The following is a 23221-nucleotide window of genomic DNA, read 5'->3' on the forward strand; positions in this document are numbered from 1 at the left end:
GTCCCTGGTGGGTACACCTCAGCCCAAGTGTGACTGCTAGGCCAGCCTGCCTATACAGTCCCCAGTCCCTTACACAGGCCAGCATCTGTACTTTGTTTTCTATTTGATAGCTATGAACAGCTGTAATTACCAGCACTCAGAAGTTACCACACAGCTCTTTGTAAGGAAGCACATTTATTCTTAAAGTGAAAGCCTTACAGGTGAAACATATTAGAAACTATATTAATTCCTATATGCATGCTAAACACACCACCTAACAATCTTGTAGGGCCTCAGCAGGCCAAAGTCCTTCCACCTGGCAACCCTATGGGCCAGGCTAGAAGATGGCACTCCATGTCTCTGAACTTCCTCCTCCCTCCAGCAGCAGCAGCTGCCACCTCACATCAACCGCCTTCTCCAAGTCCCCTCCTCCACCAGACAGAATGTTCCCCCCAGCTGCAGGAGAGAGCTGTGACAGTAGAATCTTTCTCTCCCGGCAAAGGGGAGGCAAGTGACAGCAGAATATTCAGACATGCAGATACACACCCCGCTATAATGGAGGCTTGCAATTAGAAAAAAAATCACTCATATAAAGATAAACAAATTGGATCTTGGAAAAATAGAAAGAGAATAACAGAGGTAACTCTAAAATGCCATTTTACAGAGTCACTTTGGAAAGTAGAACTGCACTTTAAACAATAATGTAAAGACTGTGTCTAGACAGTAAAGAATAATAAAATCAATTGTGGAAGTACAGATCACTCTGTCATACACTGTCCAAGTACTGTAATTACAAGTTAGCATTCAGGCTGCATTGAAGGTTAACTAGATAAAATAGCAAAATAATTAAGTTATTGTCTAACATCATTGTAAGTAATAAATAATATATGTCCTTCATTTGGTAGGGTGAATGAAAAGGGCAAGCATTTAAACTTTGTGCCATTGCAGCAGGGATAATTGTGCCCAACAAGCAGAAACAGAACAAATGGGCCATATTTAAAAATGGGGCAAGCAGACTCTAGAAGTCAATTGAGTGACATTATGCAGAGATTTGGCTCACTATGTTTAGAGCAGGGGTAGGCAACCTATGGCACGCGTGCCAAAGGCAGCATGCGAGCTGATTTTCAGTGGTACTCACACTGCCTGGGTCCTTCCCACCAGTCCCGGGGCTCTGTATTTTAATTTAATTTTAAATGAAGCTTCTTAAACATTTTAAAAACCTTATTTACTTTACATACAACAGTAGTTTAGTTTAGTTATATATTATAGACTTATAGAAAGAGACCTTCTAAAAACATTAAAATGTATTACTGGCACGCAAAACCTTAAATTAGAATGAATAAATGAAGACTTGGCACACCGCTTCTGAAAGGTTGCCGACCCCTGGTTTAGAGCTTTAACAACAGCTGCAAACAAACCGTACTAACTTTGACCATAAAATTTCCATGAACCTCGACTAAGCTTTTTTGTTACATATGTTCATTGTTTACCACCATGGCAGTACTGTTTAGGTTTACACATGAAAAGCCTTCACTTCAAACTTTGGGCTAAATTCTGTCATCCTTAATTGAACAAAACATCCATTGACTAGTCACTAAAGTATGAAGTGTTGTTATAACCATATTGGTCCAAGGATATTAGAGACACCAGGTGGGTGAGGTAATATCTTTTATTGGACCAATTTCTGTTGGTGAAAGAGAGAAGCTTGAAAGTTTGCCTCTTTCACCAACAGAAGTTGGTCCAGAAAAGATATTACCTCACCCACCTTGTCATCGACTACAGTGGCAGTTTCACTCCACTGAGGACCATAGAATTTGGCCTTTTGAAACATGCAGCTAAAGATCTTTCATAGACACGTCACTGTCCTTTTGAAAAAGACTCGGTCACACAGCACTGGCCTTCCTAATGGTCCTGAGGTGACCATCTTCTGTTTTGTGGGAAGAGGTTAGGATGATCTGGTTGGATGGAGCAGATTCTTAACATGAACAAGGTCTTTAGGTTGGCAAGAAAGGAGAATTTCTCTCAAGGGAGACATAGAAAAGGGAATATTGTTTATTTATTGTTTCAGCAGAGGCGCTACTTTGAAAAAAGTGCATTCAGGTACACATGGCAAATCATATGAGGTCTGGTTCAAGAGCTCTTTCAAGCCCATTTAAAAAGGAGAAGTTCAAGTGCTCTGAAAAAAATCATACCAAACTGCTATTTGGTTGAGTGGTGAATCTGATGCACACAAATCATTAGCCTGTGCGACAAAGAAACAAAATCTATTGACACGAAGAACTTGGAGGCCACATCTCTAGAGTTCAAAATGTCATTGAATGTATTAAAATGAGAACTCCTATTTATGTGTAATGCTCAGTGAGCCATATGCCTTTTAAAATTAATAAGAAGCATTATGAACAACTCCAGCTTTCCCAGATTTAATCACCATTAAACCATTTATGATGGTTCCTACACCAGAGAATTAATATTCTTTGATATTCTTATTTATAATTACTTCTTATAATCAGTGCATAGCTATTAAGGGATGTACTGCTAAATCTCCAGGTTTCAAATGGATAAATATTAGCCTAATGTGCTCAATCAATGCATAGAAATAGCTTTAAGCACTTTTCCTGCAAGGGAAAATATTTACCATATATCACAGTTAGATTAGCCTGAGGCACTAAGCAGCTGATAGAGGAGGATTGAAAACCTGGAAATCACTTTAAAAGTCCTTGTGCTTCTGTGAAGGACATCCTCAATAGACAGTAGGAAAAAAAAGAAACTGAGTAGTGTTACCTTGAGCATCCTATTAAACACAGTACTTAGGATCAGAACCGTGTCAGAATATTTGCTGCTTGAGACGCAAATTGTTCCTTTCTATTGAGGAAAAGCAATAAAGAATACAAAAAGCTTCTAATATGTTTAGTTTACTAAATTCTTCATTCTAAATGACAGTTAATAGATCTGGAATAGGATGTTAATAAATAAAAGCCCGCTACTATAGATTATGTGGTGCCCAGGGTCATGCCTGACAGGATGTGTGATAATGAATAAATTACATCTAATCCTACAACTCTAAAACAAAAGCAGTTTTTAATAATAATCAAACACACGACCCAATATAGTATCTGCAAGTCTTCCATGTATGTCTCTCTTTGGGATTTAAGACAGGTTGTATGACTTCTATGTAACTGATGCAAATTAGAGTACCACATTCAGTCTGATTGGATTGCTTGATTTTCTCTTCTTCCCCACAAAATAGGCAAAAGTAGCTGCACCAAAAATTCTTAACTGTATAATGTCGTGTTAGGTGCTCTAGTGGTTGTTCTTCTTTCTGACAAGAGTAAATTTGCTTTCAGATACATCTCTTAACCAGTATAACAGCAGCAGAAAAATGTTAAGTTTAGATGAATAAGAGAAAAGAAAAAACAAACATAAAGTCCACTTTTCCCAAGCCCACCCCACTGCATAGAGATGAATTATTCTTTGAGCCAGAGTTCTACATTTCAGTTACTGTCCTGTTCAGGTTTCCAACTAAACAATACAATGTAACAGGAAAAACGCACAGCAGCTGCAAAACTGCTTTGAAAACAACATTTTTATGTGCAAAATTCTTTTCTGTAAACTTTGTTATCAAATCTAAGTAACTAAAATTAGGCAAAAAGCTAATTAGAGCTGGCCAAACCATTTGTTAGGAATAACATATTATATAAATATATAAAAATAAAAGCTTCCTTTTGGTTAATTCACAAATGAATCCTTATTTCTTCAAATACATTCACTGCTAATTTGGTTGATTATATTTACTAAATGGCTTGGATACATAATTTTCCAAACTATGGGTTGTTTGCTAACTGTGTGATTTGACTATTCACTCGACATGTTCAGCTGGTAATCTTTCATTGTATTGTTTCTTCTTGTTTTAAACAAGAGTAAATGATTTACAACTCACTTCTGGTATGCATTTTCAAACAAATAACTATTTGTACTAAAACCTGTGACACATTTGAGATTTGCAAACATTTTTTCATGAATTTCTGGAAGTTGTTCAAATACTTGTGAATGACGAATAATATGAACCCAGGAATCATATTGAACTGAACTCACCGGTTTTTATCTCTAACATGTTTTTAAGAGTAATGTGTTTTACTTTTTGACAGTCAAAATAGCCTGTGACCTTTAACTTGTTACTGCTGTACCAATTTTAATATTCTGTACATTGCACTGTTTCATTTGTCCACTCAGTATTTCTAGTTATATATTCTGCTGTTAATTATTTTTTTTAAAATAAATCAATAAAACAGAACTATATGAAATAGCATAAGCACAAACCATATCTTATTTTCCATTTAAACTAGTTTATGTCTAAAATGTAAGCAATTCAACTGTATTAATTAATCATCCTTCATTCCTTTGAAAGAGAATCATATACTTTTATGACAGGTTTCAGAGTAGCAGCCGTGTTTCCACTGAATGCATCCAATGAAGTGAGCTGTAGCTCATGAAAGCTTATGCTCAAATAAATTTGTTAGTCTCTAAGGTGCCACAAGTACTCCTTTTCTTTTTGCATATACTTTTATATACTTCATATATCCTCCATGCAAAGCAAATTATGCTTCCCATGGGGCCTGACCCAAACGCACTGAAATCACTGGAAGTCTGTCAGTTGGAATGGACAATGGGGAATAGATTTTAAGAGACAGCAATGATTAGAAAATTGAGTTTTCTTAAAGTTCAAAAGAGTTAAGTCAAATGAACTCAACTTTGGCCTGGACTAGAAAGATTTTTCACTCTGCTTCTAGGGCCTAATTATGGAATTTTAAGAAAGAATTCTGTTCCTCTTCAATTCAAGCCCTTGTTTCATAAACAATTCTGGATTTGTTGTTTCTCATGCAATGGAATCGTTGCCTTCAATAGTGCACAATATTAATTTCATCTCTTTCTCATGAACATTTATTTCAGTAATTTGTAAGTGAATTTGGTGCTGCTGAAAATTGCCAGGTTCAAAGTTATGAAGACTGAAATTAAACATTTATTCACAAACAGAGGTACAGAATTGACATTGACTGTGGGAAGCTTTCTCACATCATTGTGCTTCAAAATCTTGGGCTGTAAGAGAAGGAGCAGGTCACTATCCTGTGATCCAAACCAGCCACTGGAACTTTGGAGCCTGGTGAATCTAAAAGTCAAAATGAATCTAAAAGTCATAAATTATCTGGAAAAGGGGTAAACAGTGAGGTGGCAATATTTGCAGATGATACAAAACTACACAAGATAGTTAAGTCCCAAGCAGACTGTGAAGAGCTACTAAAGGATCTCTCAAAACTGGGTGACTGGGCAACAAAATGGCTAATGAAATTCAATGTTGATAAATGCAAAATAATGCACATTGGAGAACATAATCCCAACTATACATCTACAATGATGGGGTCTAAATTAGCTGTTACCACTCAAGAAAGAGATCTTGGCGTCATTGTGGATAGTTCTCTGAAAACATCCACTCAATGTGCAGCAGCAGTCAAAAAAAATAAAAGGCAAACAGAATGTTGGGAATCATTAAGAAAGGGATAGACAAGACAGAAAATATCATATTGCCTCTATATAAATCCATGGTATGCCCACATCTTGAATACTGCATGCAGATGTGGTCGCCACATCTCAAAAAAGATGTATTGGAATTGGAAAAGGTTCAGAAAAGGGAAACAAAAATGATTAGAGGTATGAAATGGCTGCCATTTGAGGAGAGACTAATAAGACTGGGACTTTTCAGCTTGGAAAAGAGATGACTAAGGGGGATAGGATTGCAGTCTATAACATTATGACTGGTATGGAGAAAGTAAATAAGGAAGTGTTATTTACTCCTTCTCATAACGCAACAACTAGGGGTCACCTAATGAAATTAATAGGCAGCAGGTTTAAAACAAACAAAAGGAAGTATTTCTTCACACAACACACAGTCAACCTGTGGAACTCTTTGCCAGAGGATGTTGTGAAGGACAAGACTATAACAGGGTTCATAATAGAACTAGATAAATTCATGGAGGATATTAGCCAGGATGGGCAGGAATAGTGTCCCTAGCCTCTGTTTGCCAAAAGCTGAGAATGGGCAACAGGGCATGGATCACTTGATGATTACCTGTTCTGTTCATTCCCTCTGGGACATATGGCATTGGCCACTGTCAGAAGACAGGTACTGGGCTAGATGGACCTTTGGTCTGACCCAATATGGCCATTTGTATGTTCTTAAGACATGCCCATTTTTCCAGCTCAGTTACTGGCGAATTCTCATGATATTTCAGCCTGAAATGATATAGCCATTTGAGACCAATTTTTCAAACACAGATGACAATCTCTAGCTTGGTTCATCCTGGAGTCTGAATGCAAGATCCTCATACTGGTAGCCTGAACACTGCCTCCTCATTCAGTCTCTGCTTCCAATGCCTAAGATAGCAATCTCTGCAAAGAAGTCAACCATGGAATGTGCATAGACTGATCAATTCTCTCCTCAAAAGAGGCAGTTCCTCTCATTCAGAGTTGAAATACATTGGCTGTGTGGTGTGGGGAGAGACTGCAATGGCCTTGCAATATTGTATCTGTTTTCTAGATGGATACAGTTCTTCAGTCAAATAATATATATTCTAATCTGACTAGTTTTCCTTCTTTTCAAGCATCCTTGAGTGGAATATGACTATGACTTAACTTTTGAACCCCCATCTTTACTATCAAATGCAATTCAAATTGACATAAAATATTTTGTCATAGTCATCTCACAATATTAGCAAGTAATATTTAATTGGAAGACCTGATTTCTCTATATGTTTTTCACTCAACTGCAAAACAGTGAGTCAGTGCAATTTCTCTGGATTTATACTTAACTGGGATCAGTATTCTCAACCAGTTGTTTAGAATGATTGTTGAAATGATTATTATTCTCAATATTTTAAAAATATGGTTTTAACATTTTAAAATATTCAACTTCAGCAGTTTTTTACTGTACTAACATATACATAGACTGAGGGATATTAATTTTACAAAGTAAAATGTGTATTGAACTAGGAACATACTTAGTAGTTTCATCATTACACCCTGATATGTTCTCATTGACTCATAGACATCATGATAATCTGTTCAGACTTCTTGCACATCGCTGGCCACAGAACTTTGCCCACCTGCTTCTTTAATAGATGCATTACCTGTGGCTGAGTTACTATAGTCCTCCAATAATGATTTAATGATTCAAGTTACAGAGAATCTACCATTTACACTAGTTTAAACCTAAAAGTGACCCGTGGCCCATGCTGCAGAGGAAAGTGAAAAATCCTCAGGGTCTCTGCCAATCTGACCTGAGGGAAAATTACTTCTCGACCCCCAGACATGGTGATCAGTTAGATCCTGAGCATGTGGGCAAGTCCCACCAACCAGCCACCAGTAAAAGAATTATCTGTAGTAACTCAGAGCTTTCCCCATCTAGTGCCCCATCAACAGTTATTGGAGGTATTTGCTGGTAGCAGTTGCAGATCAGCTACATGCCATTGTAGGCAGTCTCATCATACCATCCCCTCCACAAACTTATCAAGCTCAGTCTTGAAACCTGTTAGGTTTTTTGCCAGCACTACTTCCCCAGCACTTCACTTCTATTTGCATGATCACATGCACTGTGCACATATGTAATAAAATCAATTAAAATTACTTTAGAAAAGGAAATTCACACAATTACAATTTCATTAAAAACAGATTTGGAGATACACTCACAAAAGCTCAGAGACAGGAATCAGCACTTATACATACTAGTAGCCTTTTTCCATTTTAACATACTGTTTTTAATGTACTTGGGCTCTTTTTTCACATCAATTACATTAGTTACCACCTCAATCAGAAGAGAATTCTGGATTAATTTTTAAAACTGGAATGGTATATTATACCTACAGAAAGAGAAGGTTCTTCATGAACTGTTGCATAGAAGTTTCTTGGTAATTATATGTTAATAAAATTTATAAGAACAAGAAGAAAGAGTTTCAAAAGTTTCAACAGGAGTTGCTGGGAGCTGAGCACTTTTGAAAACTTATTTTCTTATTTAGGTGCCTGACTGGCAGCTGTTGGGTATGAAACTATTTTTAAAATCTGGTCCAAGATTTTTATTAGTGTATTGTAAAGCACTGTGGTACAATTCTTTGAATAATATCATATACTATATATATTTTACAGTACTATAAAGAATTATAGGAACATGCAGCAGAGATAAAATGTGCACTCATGAATGTGGTTACCGTAACCAATTAACACTATGCATATAAATGTTCTATTTGTTTGCTATTGCATTGTAAAAGAAAGAATATTTGCATGCTCAATTTACCTCATACAAAACCATCTATTGGCTGATTCTCCAATACACTGTAGGTAGAAATGTGCATGTGAAATCATTAGCTAAATTATACATGCAAACCTTCTATTGCTTTAATTGTAATAGTTCCTTTGCCTTGTAAAGTGCACAAATCCAATTTCTGCATTCAAATAATCTAATTTTAGCAGGTGTCTATTAAACTAAATCTGGCATTGTCACATGCACTCCAAAAGCATTTAAATAACAATTTTTAAAGTAATCCTACTCTGAAAGTGATTACAAAAATAATGTTACTTTCTTAACAGACCTGCTCAATGTATATTCAGAATCCTGTTTCTCTTATTTATATAATAAGATCTCACTAAATTTTTACTCTTGTTAGCAAACACAGCTCTGAAAGAGTGAATGAGCTGGATTCAATTCCTTTCTGTGCATCATAAACAGAATTGTTTACTATAATCCAGTTACAAGTCCAATCACTTACACATATGCAACTCCACTGAATGTAACAGGGTCACATAAATGTCACTGAGGTCATAATTGAAGACAGTGGGGTTACACAGAGGTAACAGAGTCTAATTTGGTCTGGAGAATTGATATTACTGGTGATGATCAATGAGAAGGAAAGACTCCTGCATGGCTTTCAGATTCCGGGCTAAATTTGCTGGGCTGACAGGAAAAAAAAACAAACCTTGTAAACTTAATACATTTGATATGTAAACATGAGACACAGACGTGGTGCCTCACAATGCTATATTTTATCATCAGTTTTCAGAGTACAAGCATACTTTAAGGGATGCTCCCCAAGCTCCACACTTCTTGTATGTGATTCTGTATCAGATAGGATGCTAACTCCTTAGTGTCTTAATATGAATGAATAATGATATGAACTTGAGAACTAGGCAACTATTCTGCACCTGGCACAACACATGACCTGCATATTGAGGGAGCTGGGTGTTTTGTGATTCCATAAACTTACTTCATTATGCGGTGGTGAACTAATAGTCATGTTGTGTACAGTCTCCAACTCCTTGGACAGATGGAGAGCCAGCAATATCATAGAATGCATATATTAAACGCCTTGCTGCTGCCAAAACTAAAAGTGCAAAAAGTAATGTGCTTTTCTGAGGACTACACCTAGGAAATACGGGTGCTAAAAGAGTCCCTACCATGCCTGACTTCTCTAAGGTATTGAAAAGCCTGAAGTTTTAACCTCTACTGCCCCCAATGTTCCTCTTTACTATATGACCAACAACAAAAATGGCACAAAGAAATTCACTTTTAGAAATCAGGGAAATAATATATTCCCCTACTTCAAGGGACTCTTGGCAACTGTGGATCTTAAGAACTACTTTCTTTCCAGCCTGCCTAATCAGGACCCATCTCTCTACTCCGTTTCTATTCTATTCAATGTCACTTTCACAGCTGCAGCATTGAAAGTCCTGAGAGTTTGGAGGAGGGCCTGAGAAAATCCGACTTTTCCCTACAACTATGCAAAATGTACGATTCTCTAGTGCTGACCAAAATGTTTTAAAAAAACGGAATGCAAAGGGAACTCACCTCATTTTGTGTTTTATAACTCAGATCAAGTTCAATGAAAGTTCCCTTATGGTTTGCAAATCTTGCAACTGAACTTTGGCCAAATCATGACTTTGCAAAGAAACCACTGAAAATCATAAATTTGAAAGCAAACAGCACACAACAGTTTTGACTGAGTTTCAGTCTCATGTTTTGGATTTGCTTAAAGCAGAAAGAAACAACCAAAAATATTGTGGGGTGAGCCTTTTGTGACTCTATGAAAATCAAAACAGACTATTGGCCTGATTCTTCTCTCTCAGTTACGCCTGTTTTAACATATTGTGTAGCTGTGCTAACTTTAGTGGAGCTACTCCTGATTTACACTGGTGCAAGATCAAATCAGGCCAAATGTTCATATGAACTTCTGAGGAGCAAAACCACTGTCTCATCACAGGAACTTTGCTATGGGCTAGCCATCATCTTACTGGCCTGCCTGACGTGAGGCTCCCTCCTCATCAGCTGGAGGGCCACGGATGGGACGTAGTATGTAAGAGTCAAGAGGGAGAGCTTTGAAATCCACAAGCAGCTGGTGGTTTCTTATTTTCCCTGACCTTTCCTCTCCTTTCCAGCTCAGTACTTTGACAGGTACCTGGCCTTTGTGTTTGGGCTGAGTCTGGTGTTTCTTCCATATGTATGATTAGGTTACATATTTGGGGATGGGAAAGAATTTTCCCTCCTGGACAGACTGACCCCAGCTGGTTGGGAAAAAAGGATGTTTCTCTTTCCTTGGTGCAATGGCAAAGCCCCTTTGGGGAATGGCTTTAGGGAGGGATCTTCAAAAGTGTCTAAACAAGTTAGGTGCATAATTCCCACTGACAGTCAGTGTAAGATGGGTGCCTAACCCCTTTAGATGTTTTTGAAAATCCCACGCTTAGATAAGAAGGTAAACCATAAAGATCTCCCATTAAAGGACAGAAATGGCTGCAGATTAGTAGGAAGTAGCTAGGATGCTGCAATAGATTAGTTGCAATTGGACTCACAAAGGTTCTGCCCTTGGTTGGAATAACAGGGTTGCCCAATACCCATCTCCCACAATCTGGGAGAATTAAAATGCAGCAGAGTTGATGGTAAGAGCACAAGTGGGAAGGAGGTATTTGTATTCTGCGCAAGAATGAGATTCTCCCTCAGAGGACCTAATTTCTATTACAAAGGTAGGACTGGGTGAGTTTTGTGGCTTTAATGAGACAATGCCCTTTTTGCCTGGTAGGTCATGGAGGTGCTAGGGACCTTTAAGGTCCACGATCTGGAATGGTGGGCTAAAGAGACTTTGTGCCAGACACGCAATTGACCTTCATTGTTCTGTATATGTTGAATTGGCATTTAAAATAAAAGTTTTGGCCTTTAACTATATTAGTTTTATTGTGGAGTGAAAACCAGTTATGATACTCAGCAACCACCAGTCTGTAGTTTTGATATCTTTGTGTGGTCTAGAAAAGAGCCTATCACATAAATCTGAATGGTAGGCTCAGCAGGCTCTGGACTGTTTTCTTTCTCTTTCTCTAACCTTCTATGTCCCGTCATCAATAGCAGTTTCCAAACATATTCCCATAGCCCATCATCTAGAAAAACTCAACTCACCATGACCTTAACATTGAGCATGCTCTTTAATTTAAATTTAGTATGCTGTTTAAACATCAAATAGGGACAATTACTGTAAGTAGATGTCTGCTATTTTCTAATTGAAAAACAATTTTCCATTTGGGGGTCTATGTATATGCACAGTTTGCTGTATCTCTTTTGGCTCCATATTTTTGTAAATGCAAACCATATGTTTATCTACATGGACATGTGAAATTCTTAAATAAACTCCAAAAAATTCTAGACTTTACACCTAAATACTCTGGCTAAATGCATGAGTTCCAGTTTCAGCACCATGTCTACAATCTACATATTTGAGATTATAGAATTAAGTGGCTAAAAGTTACCTCCACTTTAATATCTGACTGATGCATCAGTACAATTGGTTTCTTTAACATTCCTGGGGTGGAAGACATAGAATTAAATATAAAATGTATTAAATAAACATATATTGGAATAAACTTATAAATTGGGATAACCTTTCTCCCTGTTTGTTTCTGGAACACACCAATGCTTGTGTCTCTGTGTTAGTGACTGTATACTGTCCAAGTAAAAACAGATCTGATACAAACTGAAATTAAAGTATACATACCAACATTGTCTCATAGTGCAAAACACCACAGGGTCACACCACAATGAGCAGTAAACACAACACATGAGAATCATTGGCCAGCAATCTTCCTCCATGTTTCAAGATCTTCACAAAGCCTTGAGAAGCATGCCATACCATATAATGTCCAATCAGCTATGCTATCAAACCACACTCGCCAGCAGTGCCCACTGCCCTGGAAGCAGTTCCTGCAAAACTTGCTTCAGCAATCTTCCTTCGCTCCTCCAACCAACATATTCTCCAAACTCAAGTTTCTTCGTCTGATCGTTTTGATAACATTAGGTTTAACTCCAGGTATGTTGTAAATTTAGGTGATTACCTTCTCGTTAGTCATGTGTGAAGTATAGCTCATGTGCAGCAATCTCCTGTAGCATTTCAGTTCAAAGGCAGAAAACCTCTTAATGTCCTGTTTCCTTAGTGTCCATGTCTCACTGCACATAGCAAGATGCTGAAGACAGTAGACTGCAGCAATTTCATTTTACTCTTCATGGCAATACCTTTGCTTCTCCAAATATGGCTTAGTGTCTCTGGAGTAGAAGTCGAGAGTCCAATTCTACGTGGGATCTCAGATGTTTAGGATTTCTAGTAATCATGCTACTCTGACACTTCCTGGGGTACCCAGGGTTGTGAGGCACCTTGCTACCATGTGCCCTTAGTGTAAGGAAGTCTCATCTGTGCCTGCTGAGTGTCAGCACCCTGCCAACGTCAGCCTCTGGCAACACAAGCACTGCCTTCCAGGCACCACAGCCTCCACCTCTCTGTACAGATTAGTGAATGGCACACACCAATTCCTGAGTTCTCTGCGTGCTTCCTGTAGTGTCCAGCTAATTAGCCACTGAACACTCACAGAATTACCAGGCCTGCAGCTCCTGAAGGAACAGTACATGGCAGCTTACTAGTTATACCTCAGTACACTGGTCTGCTGAATACACAACACATAGATATATCTATAGTGAACTCAATAAGAAGTTTATCATCAGAGAAGAGAGATTCAAGTAATAGTGGGTAAGAATATCAGAAACAAATGGTTACATCTAAACAAAAATCATAACTCACTTTCTAGAAACTCAACTCAACTAAGAAACTATCCTCCTGTCTAAAGAACCTTATCTCACCCAAAGTTCTCTCCAGTGTTTTCAGCCACACCTGGTTGAGATTCCTTTTTCATCAAGCAAACTCACTTATCATTTATTTTCTAAGTGAAGGGTCCCAGGGTGTCCTCTTTGCCCCAGAAATATACCAGAACGAACCTTTGATGTTCACCTCAAGATAGCCCTCCCACCCTCCAACTGATTACTACTTCCTGTTACTATCCTCTCTCTGAAGAGAGGATAGTAATCCTTCATTAACCTGTGTCTCAGACTGATGGGTGGGGGCCCATTGTGAAACATACAAATTAAATTTACATGTAAAGAGACAGATAGATAAACATTTCTTGCCTGAAAGAAAACCTGCTTTTCACCTTTGCTGGTGTCAGTCCCTAGGCACAGACCTGAAGAACATAATTTTCAGCATATATACTTAACTCCTTGCACAACATCTGTGCTTTCCAACTCTACTGATAACCAGTGGGACACAGGCTTTTATTAGAGACCTCACATGACACTCTTTGGTGACCTAGAATATAAATACCAGACCCAGGGGATTCCTGAAACCATTATGCACCCCGAATGCATTCTGTCCATTGGCATCAAGGGGCCCCTAAACCACAGCTACCCAGGTATTTGAAGTGATCAACTCACTCCAACACCTCCTCAGGTTTGGGTAGGAATACCTTCACCTTGATAGTATTAACAAATACTTTATTCAAGCACATACTAAGTCATTTCCAGTCGCAAACTGCATGAGTTACAATCCTGTGCTGTTTTCTTGCTATACACAAACCTCCCAACAGAGTTGTGCCATTCTGGGGAACTCTCAGGACTAATGCATGGGGTCCAGTCACCCTGTACAATTAAAATGTCTCTACAGTAAACAACTGCTAACTCCTTCTCAGTGTCATCACAGAATTTTCCAATGTTCTCATCATCACTGTCACTAGTAAGGACGTAGCACTGGAAAACAGTTATGTTAAAGGGATGGGCTGCCAATCTGAGGATCATCTACCTGCTGGTGACTGGTTTGTAGGCCATCATAGAGGGGCTGATCTGCTCATTGATCAGCAGCACAACCGCATGCTTTCTTATTCTGTCTTCACTGTTCCAGATCAGTGAAATCACTTAGGAAATAAATCATCATTCTGTTCCCAGCCCATCTGGACTCTCACAAACTGGTCATGTCCCACTCAAATGACAAGAGCCCATTCTGTATTAGCTGGAGGTAACCTGCTTTCATGATACCAATATTACACATGGCAATGAAAACATTTGCTTGACCAATTTAAGTAGCTTGAAATCCAGTCACCCCTTCTACAATGCACAACTGTAATTACCCAGTACAAAGACATTGATTCCCCCGAATCCAGTAGTCAATATACTGATGTGTCCTCATGTCATCGTGAGGGATTACAGACAATAATAGTGGTGGCATCCATCTCTTCTCCAGCATTCACTGCCATTGTCATCCAAGGATGATCATCTGGCTTCAGGGAGTTGATCACCGACAATTTAAGATTGTACATTGCTTACTTTTGGATTTAATTGATTTTCTCTCACATTTCTGACAAACATTGCCCTAACTAAGTTTTACTGAAGGCTGTTATTGGGGAAACCATTGTGAACTGTTTTGAGAAATAACCAACAAACTTTTGAACTGCGGTGACAGGGAGAAAAATAACTTGCCTGGAATATTCAGATAAAAGGTTCAGGGCAGGAGAGTGCTTGTTTCCAAAACATGGAGACTGTGGTCAGCTGGTGGCTGCAAGGACAAGCAGGAATGGTGGAGCTCAGGATATAAGCTGAGCAAATCTAACATTTCTGAAAGGCAGATTTCTACCCATCAACTCTTCTCAAGAAATTTTCTCTGGTGTTTTGCCTTGGAGGAGGCTCAAATTAGGTTTCCTCTAGAGCATCCTCAATTTAGTTTGGATACATCCAGTGTCAATTAAAAATATGTATCTGAGGAATTTAGAGATGAATGCATTGATCAGATTGGATTTCTACTTCAACCAAATCAGAACTATATAGACAGCTTCTGATACACAGGTAAGATACGAAAAACTCTACCATACAAAATGAGTGCCACTACCATACAAGAGGATTATAATCCTCTGGCAAAATAACATTGTGAATCATTTTGCTCCTTAGCTTTTGGTCCTGTTTTCATGCAAATACTGTTTTCTTAGTAATAAAGACTACAGGAAAGCGGTTAAGACATGCTATCCATTTTAGGTTGTGTGATTCCTATTTGTGCTGCAGGTAGCAAACAATAAGTGAAATCCAATAAGGAATCTTTAGAATTTATATTGTTCCATAAATGCTGCAATTTTCTTTATGAGAGACTGACGGAACCATATAGGATATCCTGCATTTCCCTACAGTCCCACATGAAAAGTTTGAGGATTATTTCAACCGTGCCACATAAACCTAATGCTCCAGCAATGACATGACAATCTCAAAATGGCTAGTAAAGCAATGGGAGCAGAACTCATCAAACCAGAAATAAACGTGACAGTGTCTAAAAGTGTTACTGTAATAGATACAGTGACTTACCAATTTTCCATTTCCACATAAGTTAAATTACTACACAATTCAAAATCATGCAGAGATGAACATTTTGACCAATTCAGGAGCATTTGTTTGCATAGTTTCATCATTTACACTCATTTCTTGAAGTTGCTCTTTGAGCCATCTATATTGTATCCATTTATACTTTTCTCTTTATTTTAATAGAGAAAACTAAAAGGAAAAATGAAGCTAAGAGTTTTCCTGCTATATCTAGGCTGTGTTTTGCCAAATAGCACACTTTTTTCTGTATTAAATCTGAAATGATTCCATAAATTACCTGAAAATATTTTCTTTGATGAAGTATACCTATTTTTCTCAGTAAAATCATGTTGAATCAAAGAAACACAAACATTTGTCTCCACCAGGTGATATGGCTTCCTAAAAAATCATAAGCATTGTAATCTATCATTTGGAAAACATGCCTAACAGGCAGCATGTTCCAGTGGTTAGGATACTTGGCTGGCAATCAAGAGATTGGGATTCTCTTCCTTTCTCTGCCACTGACCTAGTATGCAATCTTGGGCAAGTTACTTCATCTCTCTGTGCCCCACTTCCCCACCTGTAAAATGAGGATAGTGATACATACCATTATTTTATTACTTTGAGATTTACACTGTGCAAGGGAGAAATTTATTAATTATTTCTGGCTAGGGACAATATAGGCCCAAATTCTGCCTTCAGGTATGCCCATGCAACTCCCACGGGAGGCATATGCATATCAGAGGGCAGAATGAAGCTGGACGTCTTCCCCTGTTATAGATTATCCCATACTCTGTAGGGATTTAGTGAAAAGTATGCTCTTCTAACAAAGGGTGGTAAGACTGGTCAGTTTTAAAAATTCCTGGCACACAAAAAACATGAGGACCATTTAAGAATAATACTCGGGACTGTCTGTTTCTGGAATAAAGACTAAGACTGTTTAGCAGATATTCTTGCATGGTATTTTACATGCATTAGCTCAAAAGGATCGTGCAGGAGGTGATGAAAGATGGATATATTCTTTCCAATCCAGTGAGTAGAAAGATGCTTCATGTAGAAAACCTTTTGTAATTCTGGTTATGGTGAGATACTTACTCTGAGATACATAAGGGAGCAGTGACTCCAGTTACAATGCCACACAACACTACAACCATGCAATAGTATGGTAAAGGAGTGGAAGAATGGTTCTGCCATTGTCCTACAGAAGGGGGGGTTAGGTGTAGTAGTTTCAGAGTAGCAGCTGTGTTAGTCTGTATCCACAAAAAGAAAAGGAGTACTTGTGGCACCTTTGAGACTAAAAAATTTATTTGAGCATAAGCATTTTGTGTTTGTATTTTATATAATTTAGAATGAAGGATAAAGAATAATAATGTAGCATGTATTAAATGTATTGGTGTATGATTTGATCATATCCTGCCAGCCACCCTTTTTGAATAGCAGAAAGGAATGGCCTAATTAGCCATTGGTAGAGATGTATCAGCCAGAATCTGTGTCCATGCTGATTTCAAGGCAGTGACAGACCTTTTAGGGTCACCACTTTGTTGTAGGTCTAGCATTTTAAAATAAGTAAAAGAATGCAATGATTGTTTTTCTTTTGCATTGGAACTTGATGTTCCTGTTCAAAAGCTCTGTGTAAATTAATTCTGTTTTGTGTGTGAATAAGAAATGTGTGCGTTAGAAGATAAGCGTGAAGGCCATCACCGAACCAGATGTTCTAGGGAGGAACCAAGGACAGATGTAAGGGCGCCAGGAGCAGAAGAGGGCAGACTGATGACTCTAAAAATGAGACAGACACCTATCAATGGGAACAAGATAGCTCTCATCAAAACCAGCATGGGGTAACACCCTGAGAGACTTGATGAAAGAACAAGATAAAAGATAAGAAGGACAATTTAAGAAAACAAGCACTCATCAAACAACAATTGATTACAGTATGATGGTGCAAAACTCATTGGTCCCAATGAAGGAGAATCACTATATAAACAGGGTGCCTTGCCATAAAACTTTGGGTTTGTCCTACGAAGACTTCCCCAGAGCATCATGTCGCGACCAACAGAACCCGGCTCCTACCTACCCTTGATCAACCTAGCTGGCCACTAGATTGATCCGGAGTCTGGACTAGTAACTATAACATCAACTGGTGGGACAGTGTGTGTGATTGAATGCATATGCTAATTGTTGTATCTTCAATAAACGCAGCATATTGCCTTTTCCCCTCAAAAAGATCCTGTGTGCTTCTTATAAGCACAACATAGGAAAGGTGCAAACAAGTTTTACATTAGGAAATGAAGCAAAGCAAGAGTAGAGACATATTATAATATCCCTTTGATCTGGAGCGTTCCATCCATTTAGGGGCACCTGCCCTTAGAAAACATACTCAATGCTTAGAAATGATTTCTTGGTTGCCTACAGTCCTGCCCATGATTGCTGCGTGTCAAAATGGCTTTGTGTCTGTTCACAACCTGGTCAAATTATTTCTCTCAGGTGTGCCAGTTCTAAGATACAGCCCATAGCACATGGTATAAAGGCCAACTCTTCCATATTAAGACTTCTTAAGTTTTAAAACTGTAGAAGCTTTAAAAGTAAAGAGTCTCAGACAAAAGCCAGTATTCATCTACAGCTCAGTTGTGTCTTTAAAACACAATCCTGCTGACTTGCTATCTGGAATGGTTCACAACTGTGAGCGCCAACCTCAGGGCAGACACTCCAAACTGGTGCTATCATTAGATTTAATCAACCCAGTAACAAGTGTGAACTCCTAAAGCATTATCACAGTCTTACCATGGAGTCACAGACAGTTGCTAGTTGGTTGCTATACACCAAAGATCACAAAATATTCAGGTTGCTTCCAGTCCCAAGAGATCAATCATTTACGCCAGGTAAATTTGTACCTTAGATTTCTCACCAAAGACAACTCTTGTAGTCAATCCTATAATAAACTAATTAAATATTTATTAACTAAGAAAAATAAAAGAGTGATTTATTACAAGGTTAAAGCAAGTAAATATATATACACAAATGAGTTACAGTCTAGGGTTTTAAAAGGTGACAGATGTAGTCATCTGTCAGCTCTGGATGTCTTTTAGAGATAACCCAGGTTGACCCTAGGGATCTTTGCTTTTGGTTCATAGCTCCCTCCAGCCCTATGAGAGTCCAAACAGCAAAAAAGATGAACAATGTTCTTATTGGCTATTTTTATTTTCTTCTTCCCGAATGCAAGCTGAGGAGACAAGCCTTTTTGTACATAGCCTCTTTGTAGTGTGAGGAGACAATTAAAGTCTTTGTATTAATGCATTTCTTTGATCTGTCATGATTTCACCGAGAAAAATAAATACTTCATCAAAGAAAATATTTACAGGTAATGTACAGAATTATTTCAGATATAATTCAGAAAAGGTGTGCTACTTGGCAAAAATCCTCAGCCTGGATATAGCAGGAAAACTCTCAGCTTCATTTTTCCTTTTAGTTTTCTATATTAAAATTCCACAATTGTGTATTCCACAGTGACCCATTTAGTTTTGATACTCTTTTTGATTGGCAGGAGACAATCCCTCCTGGCTGGGTTCACAGTTTCAGAGCAAACCATTTTTACAGTTATAAAGCAAAAACTTAAATATTACCTTATATAAAGATGTTATAGGTGAGATTAATGCATGCAGTAACTTACAATCATTTCATAAAGTCTAAACACTAAATACATTGTTGTAAGTCCAATACCCATTTGAACTATATCTACAACATGGGTGAAACAGACTGGTTTCCAGCAATGAACTTGTCAGTGATTGGACTGAGACCAGCATCACACCTGCACTGAAGAACAATTGTGTAGAGCTGAACTATGCCAGTGGGCACTCAACAGGCAATTCTGCCTCAGAGGCAGAATTCTCCCTGGAGCTCCTTGTGTGGGGTAGACAGAGCAACTAGTCTGCTTTGTCCCTTTCTTGCTCTCTTTGGTGTGTCTTATGCTTTAAGGATGACTAAAGGGAGCAGTACCTGAACTTCAACAAGCTCAGGTATTTCAACTGGGCCCCACTTTTAAACCAGGGTAAATAATCTGGATGTTAAGGGCTGCAAAATGAAACTCACCCCATTTGTCATAGGGTGTGGCTGCCCCATAGCATCCCCTGCTGCTCATGTGTGACACAACCAGCACTCATTGCCTCAGTTTCCTTCCTGAAGCTGGCTCTCCTCCACTCTCCACATACAAGTCTGTGCAGGAGATGTGGCTTAGCCCTCCAGTCAAGTCACACACAAAACTTAACCCCCTACCAAGGTAACAAGAGTCCAAACTAAGAAGTCCCAACAAACAAACAAAAATATTTTTCTGCCCTTCAGGGCTTCTCTTCAGCCCTTCCTCAGGACCCAGTGAGGGCTAGTGTCCCTGCAAAGGAAATAATGTGGGTGCTGATCTCTGCTTTTGCCCCTCCGAGATGTTCCCTGTAAACTGTGTGCACACACCACATATCACATACCAATCAGGTGGCTCAGCCATGCAGAACTCCGTGGCTGCTGGGAGTGGAGGCAAGAGCAGAACCCAGAGAATCTGAAGTAGCTTCTGCGGTCCTTAGAGGCTGGAATGAGACCCAGAGTGAGTGCAGTGCCCAGAATTGGGCCAACGAGCGGTAGGAACCAGGATGACTGTACTGGGGCTGGGCGCAGCCGTGCTTGAGGCTCCACTTCCCCCATTTCCCCTGCCTCTGACATTGGTATAGGTATGGCTCTCCCATCTCCCCTTAAAGGGACCAGTCACCCTGTGACACTGGTGTTAAGACAGAGTCTGCCACTGCTGAATAAGCTTCAGTATTTAGGTTCTGGTTTATACTAACTTGTTATATTGTATTCACCCGCAGTGGGGTTTTTAATTATCTAAATTTGAGTGAAATTCTGTCTGTTATACCCATATATTCCAACTGGCTTCAATGGGAGTACACATCAGTAATTCCAGGCAGAATCTGGGACTCTGCATTAATAAAATATTGTGGGATCTCACTAATTTGCACTTTGCTCAAACTTATGCTCATCCCATAATTTGCACACAAAAAACCAGTGGTTTCTCCTCACTTTTCAGCATCTCTATAATGAGGGAGTGCTACTGTCTCATTTACTATGATTTATTCATTTTATTGCCAAATATTTAGTAGGTGACCATACTCTGAAGTATAATAATTAAAGCCCAACTATACTTGTTAAGTAAATGAAGAAAAGGTTTTTATGATGCATTTTCCCTGCTTGGTTTTCTTTTTGTTTGTTTGAATTGTATTTGCTTGTTTACTTGCCAATTTACAAAATTTAGTCATTTGGAATGGGTTTCCCAGTCACTGATTTAAATTAGTTAAGTTCAACTGCATTATCTTCTTTCACTAGCAATAAAAATATCCAGGTTTTTATAATTTTATAGGTATTTTCTCTACATTTTTTGTAAAGTTATGAGACACAAAGGGATGGAAAAATTCTGAGATAGGAAGCATAGGAGACATGATGAAATAACAGAAAAGAGCACCCCAGAATGACAGGGTGAAAACTATCTTCCCTTCTGGACTAATAGGTAGAGAGTGGACATAAATCAATGTAGCAGAGGTTTATTTGCAAAGATTATTTTTAAAATGTGTAAACCAACATCTGAATGAGCTTTCCCATACCATCAATTCGGGAATAGAGGGAAAAGACCTCAGGAGCAGACCATATTTGCATAGACACAGCTGCTTTGCCTAGGCAGTTAGCAAACAGACCTGCACTGCCAAAGTGATCAATTTTGGCTGTTTTGGGTTAAAATTCACTTTAGTCCTGGATACCCTAATTGAGGGGGATCACCCTTAATGGAACCTCACTCCCTAAGCAGGGGGTAGTGATGCCAAATCCAAATGGAAGTCAAAGGGGGTGGGGACAAAGTGTTCCTATCTGGTGGTGTGGAGTCTGTTTAAAGAGTCCTAGTCACAATATGATCCTCCCTGTCCAGTAAGCAAAGACAGAGGTGATCGGACTCAAATTAGAGTCCTTGCTTCTGATGAGCGATCACAAGGTAAGCTGCTGTATGGTGCTGAAACTCAGATCTGGTGTGGGGACAGTGTCGTGCTGGAAGGCGACAGAGGCTGCAGCAGCAGAGAGGTTCCCCATTTCCCGCTGACATTACTGAGAGCTAAAATCACTAGGAACTGGGTTAAACGGTGGAACCTCAGAACACAGCATGGCAGCAAGGGGCCGAGGCAGTAGGAAGCAGTACGAGCGACTAGCAGCGACAGAGACAGCAGTGTGCAATGGCAAAGGCGGTGTAGACAACAGCAGCTCCTGCAGAGGCACTGCTCAAACCCCTTCCCACTTTCAGGGTGGGAGGTGAACCCACATGGACACACCTCTGAAATCTGACCTCGGACAACCAACCATTAGTGGGGTGTAGAAGAGGGAAAAGGGGAGTAGCATGTTAAAGGGACATTCATCTGACAGATTGTGTACTGCAAGGTAGGAAACTGAGGTGAAAGACTACTGCCCAAGGTACCATAATATGGGTGTTTGGTTACTGTTTGCATTCTTTTGAATCACTGACATGGTACTTTTCCAAATTAATGCTGAGTTCCCTCTCCCTTTGAATAAATGTTTGTTGGAGAGGGAGGGGATATATACACAGACTCCGTGCTCGTGAATGGGGAAGTATTGCCTCTTAGAAGTGCCCAGAGGTGGTAGCAAGTTTTTCCACACATCTGGGTGGAGGCTTGAGCTGGTTCTGTTTTGTAATGCTAAGAAGAACCCCTACATATTGAGTCCGGCCCAGGTTGCTACCAACCCTACCTGGCAGAAGAGTTACAAATGGAAAGCATGAGACTGATTTCTTAAATCATTAATATTAAATAGCTTTGCATTTGCAGTGTGTTATACTATTACTTAACATGAAATTGGCTTATAAGGTTTTATAAGAATGGCTGGTCTTTCAGACACTTATGGGTACATTTTCAGCACAAAGCATAGGAATTAACATTAATGGGATTTATGCAGCAAAGTCCCTGAGCACCACTCTAAATGTTTCTCCACTTTGCTACTAATTCAGTGGGGTTGAAGGATGTAAATGAAAGCAGATTTTGAAGTAAAATATATATACGGGCCAGGTTTCCTGCTTGTGTAAATTGGCATAGCTTCATTGAAGTCATTAATATGGGAGTCAAATTTTCTTAATTGAAATTTTAAGCTAGAATAATGTATCTATTTTATGTTATAACCTTTTAAAATACATAAGATACATACAGGATCAGAGGACATGTATCAATACAACTGAAATTGTTTTCTGCAGCTGCTATCTATAAATGGGCTCAAGCCACAAAGTTCAGATCCAGGCCCAAAGTTTTCCAATATTTGGTTTTGTGCTATCTTTACTACTGTTCATTACAATGAAAATATCACCAATTCAAACGTAGTCTGATATGGAGAGGGTCTAAAATATTACGGTCAATTATTACATTCATTTTGCTATCAGCATTTTAATATTTTAAGCAGATCTTATGAATTTTGGTTGAAATT

The 23221-nt window shown here is 38.8% G+C and overlaps 1 protein-coding gene across 4 annotated transcripts in view; it reads right to left on the minus strand.

Moving 5' to 3' along the window:
• PRKN (parkin RBR E3 ubiquitin protein ligase) overlaps positions 1–23221 on the minus strand; it is a 1262808-nt gene that overhangs the window by 351913 nt on the left and 887674 nt on the right. For 2 of the 4 annotated variants that reach the window (XM_048844067.2, XM_048844065.2), the window contains one exon: positions 20188–20286. The exons of the other annotated variants lie outside the window; for them this stretch is intronic. In XM_048844067.2, coding sequence (XP_048700024.1) covers positions 20188–20286 — 99 coding nt within the window. The remainder of the gene's footprint in view (positions 1–20187; positions 20287–23221) is intronic. 4 annotated transcript variants of the gene reach the window in all.

The sequence above is a fragment of the Caretta caretta genome, chromosome 3 (genome assembly GCF_965140235.1).
Source record: "Caretta caretta isolate rCarCar2 chromosome 3, rCarCar1.hap1, whole genome shotgun sequence".
Taxonomy (NCBI): domain Eukaryota; kingdom Metazoa; phylum Chordata; order Testudines; family Cheloniidae; genus Caretta; species Caretta caretta.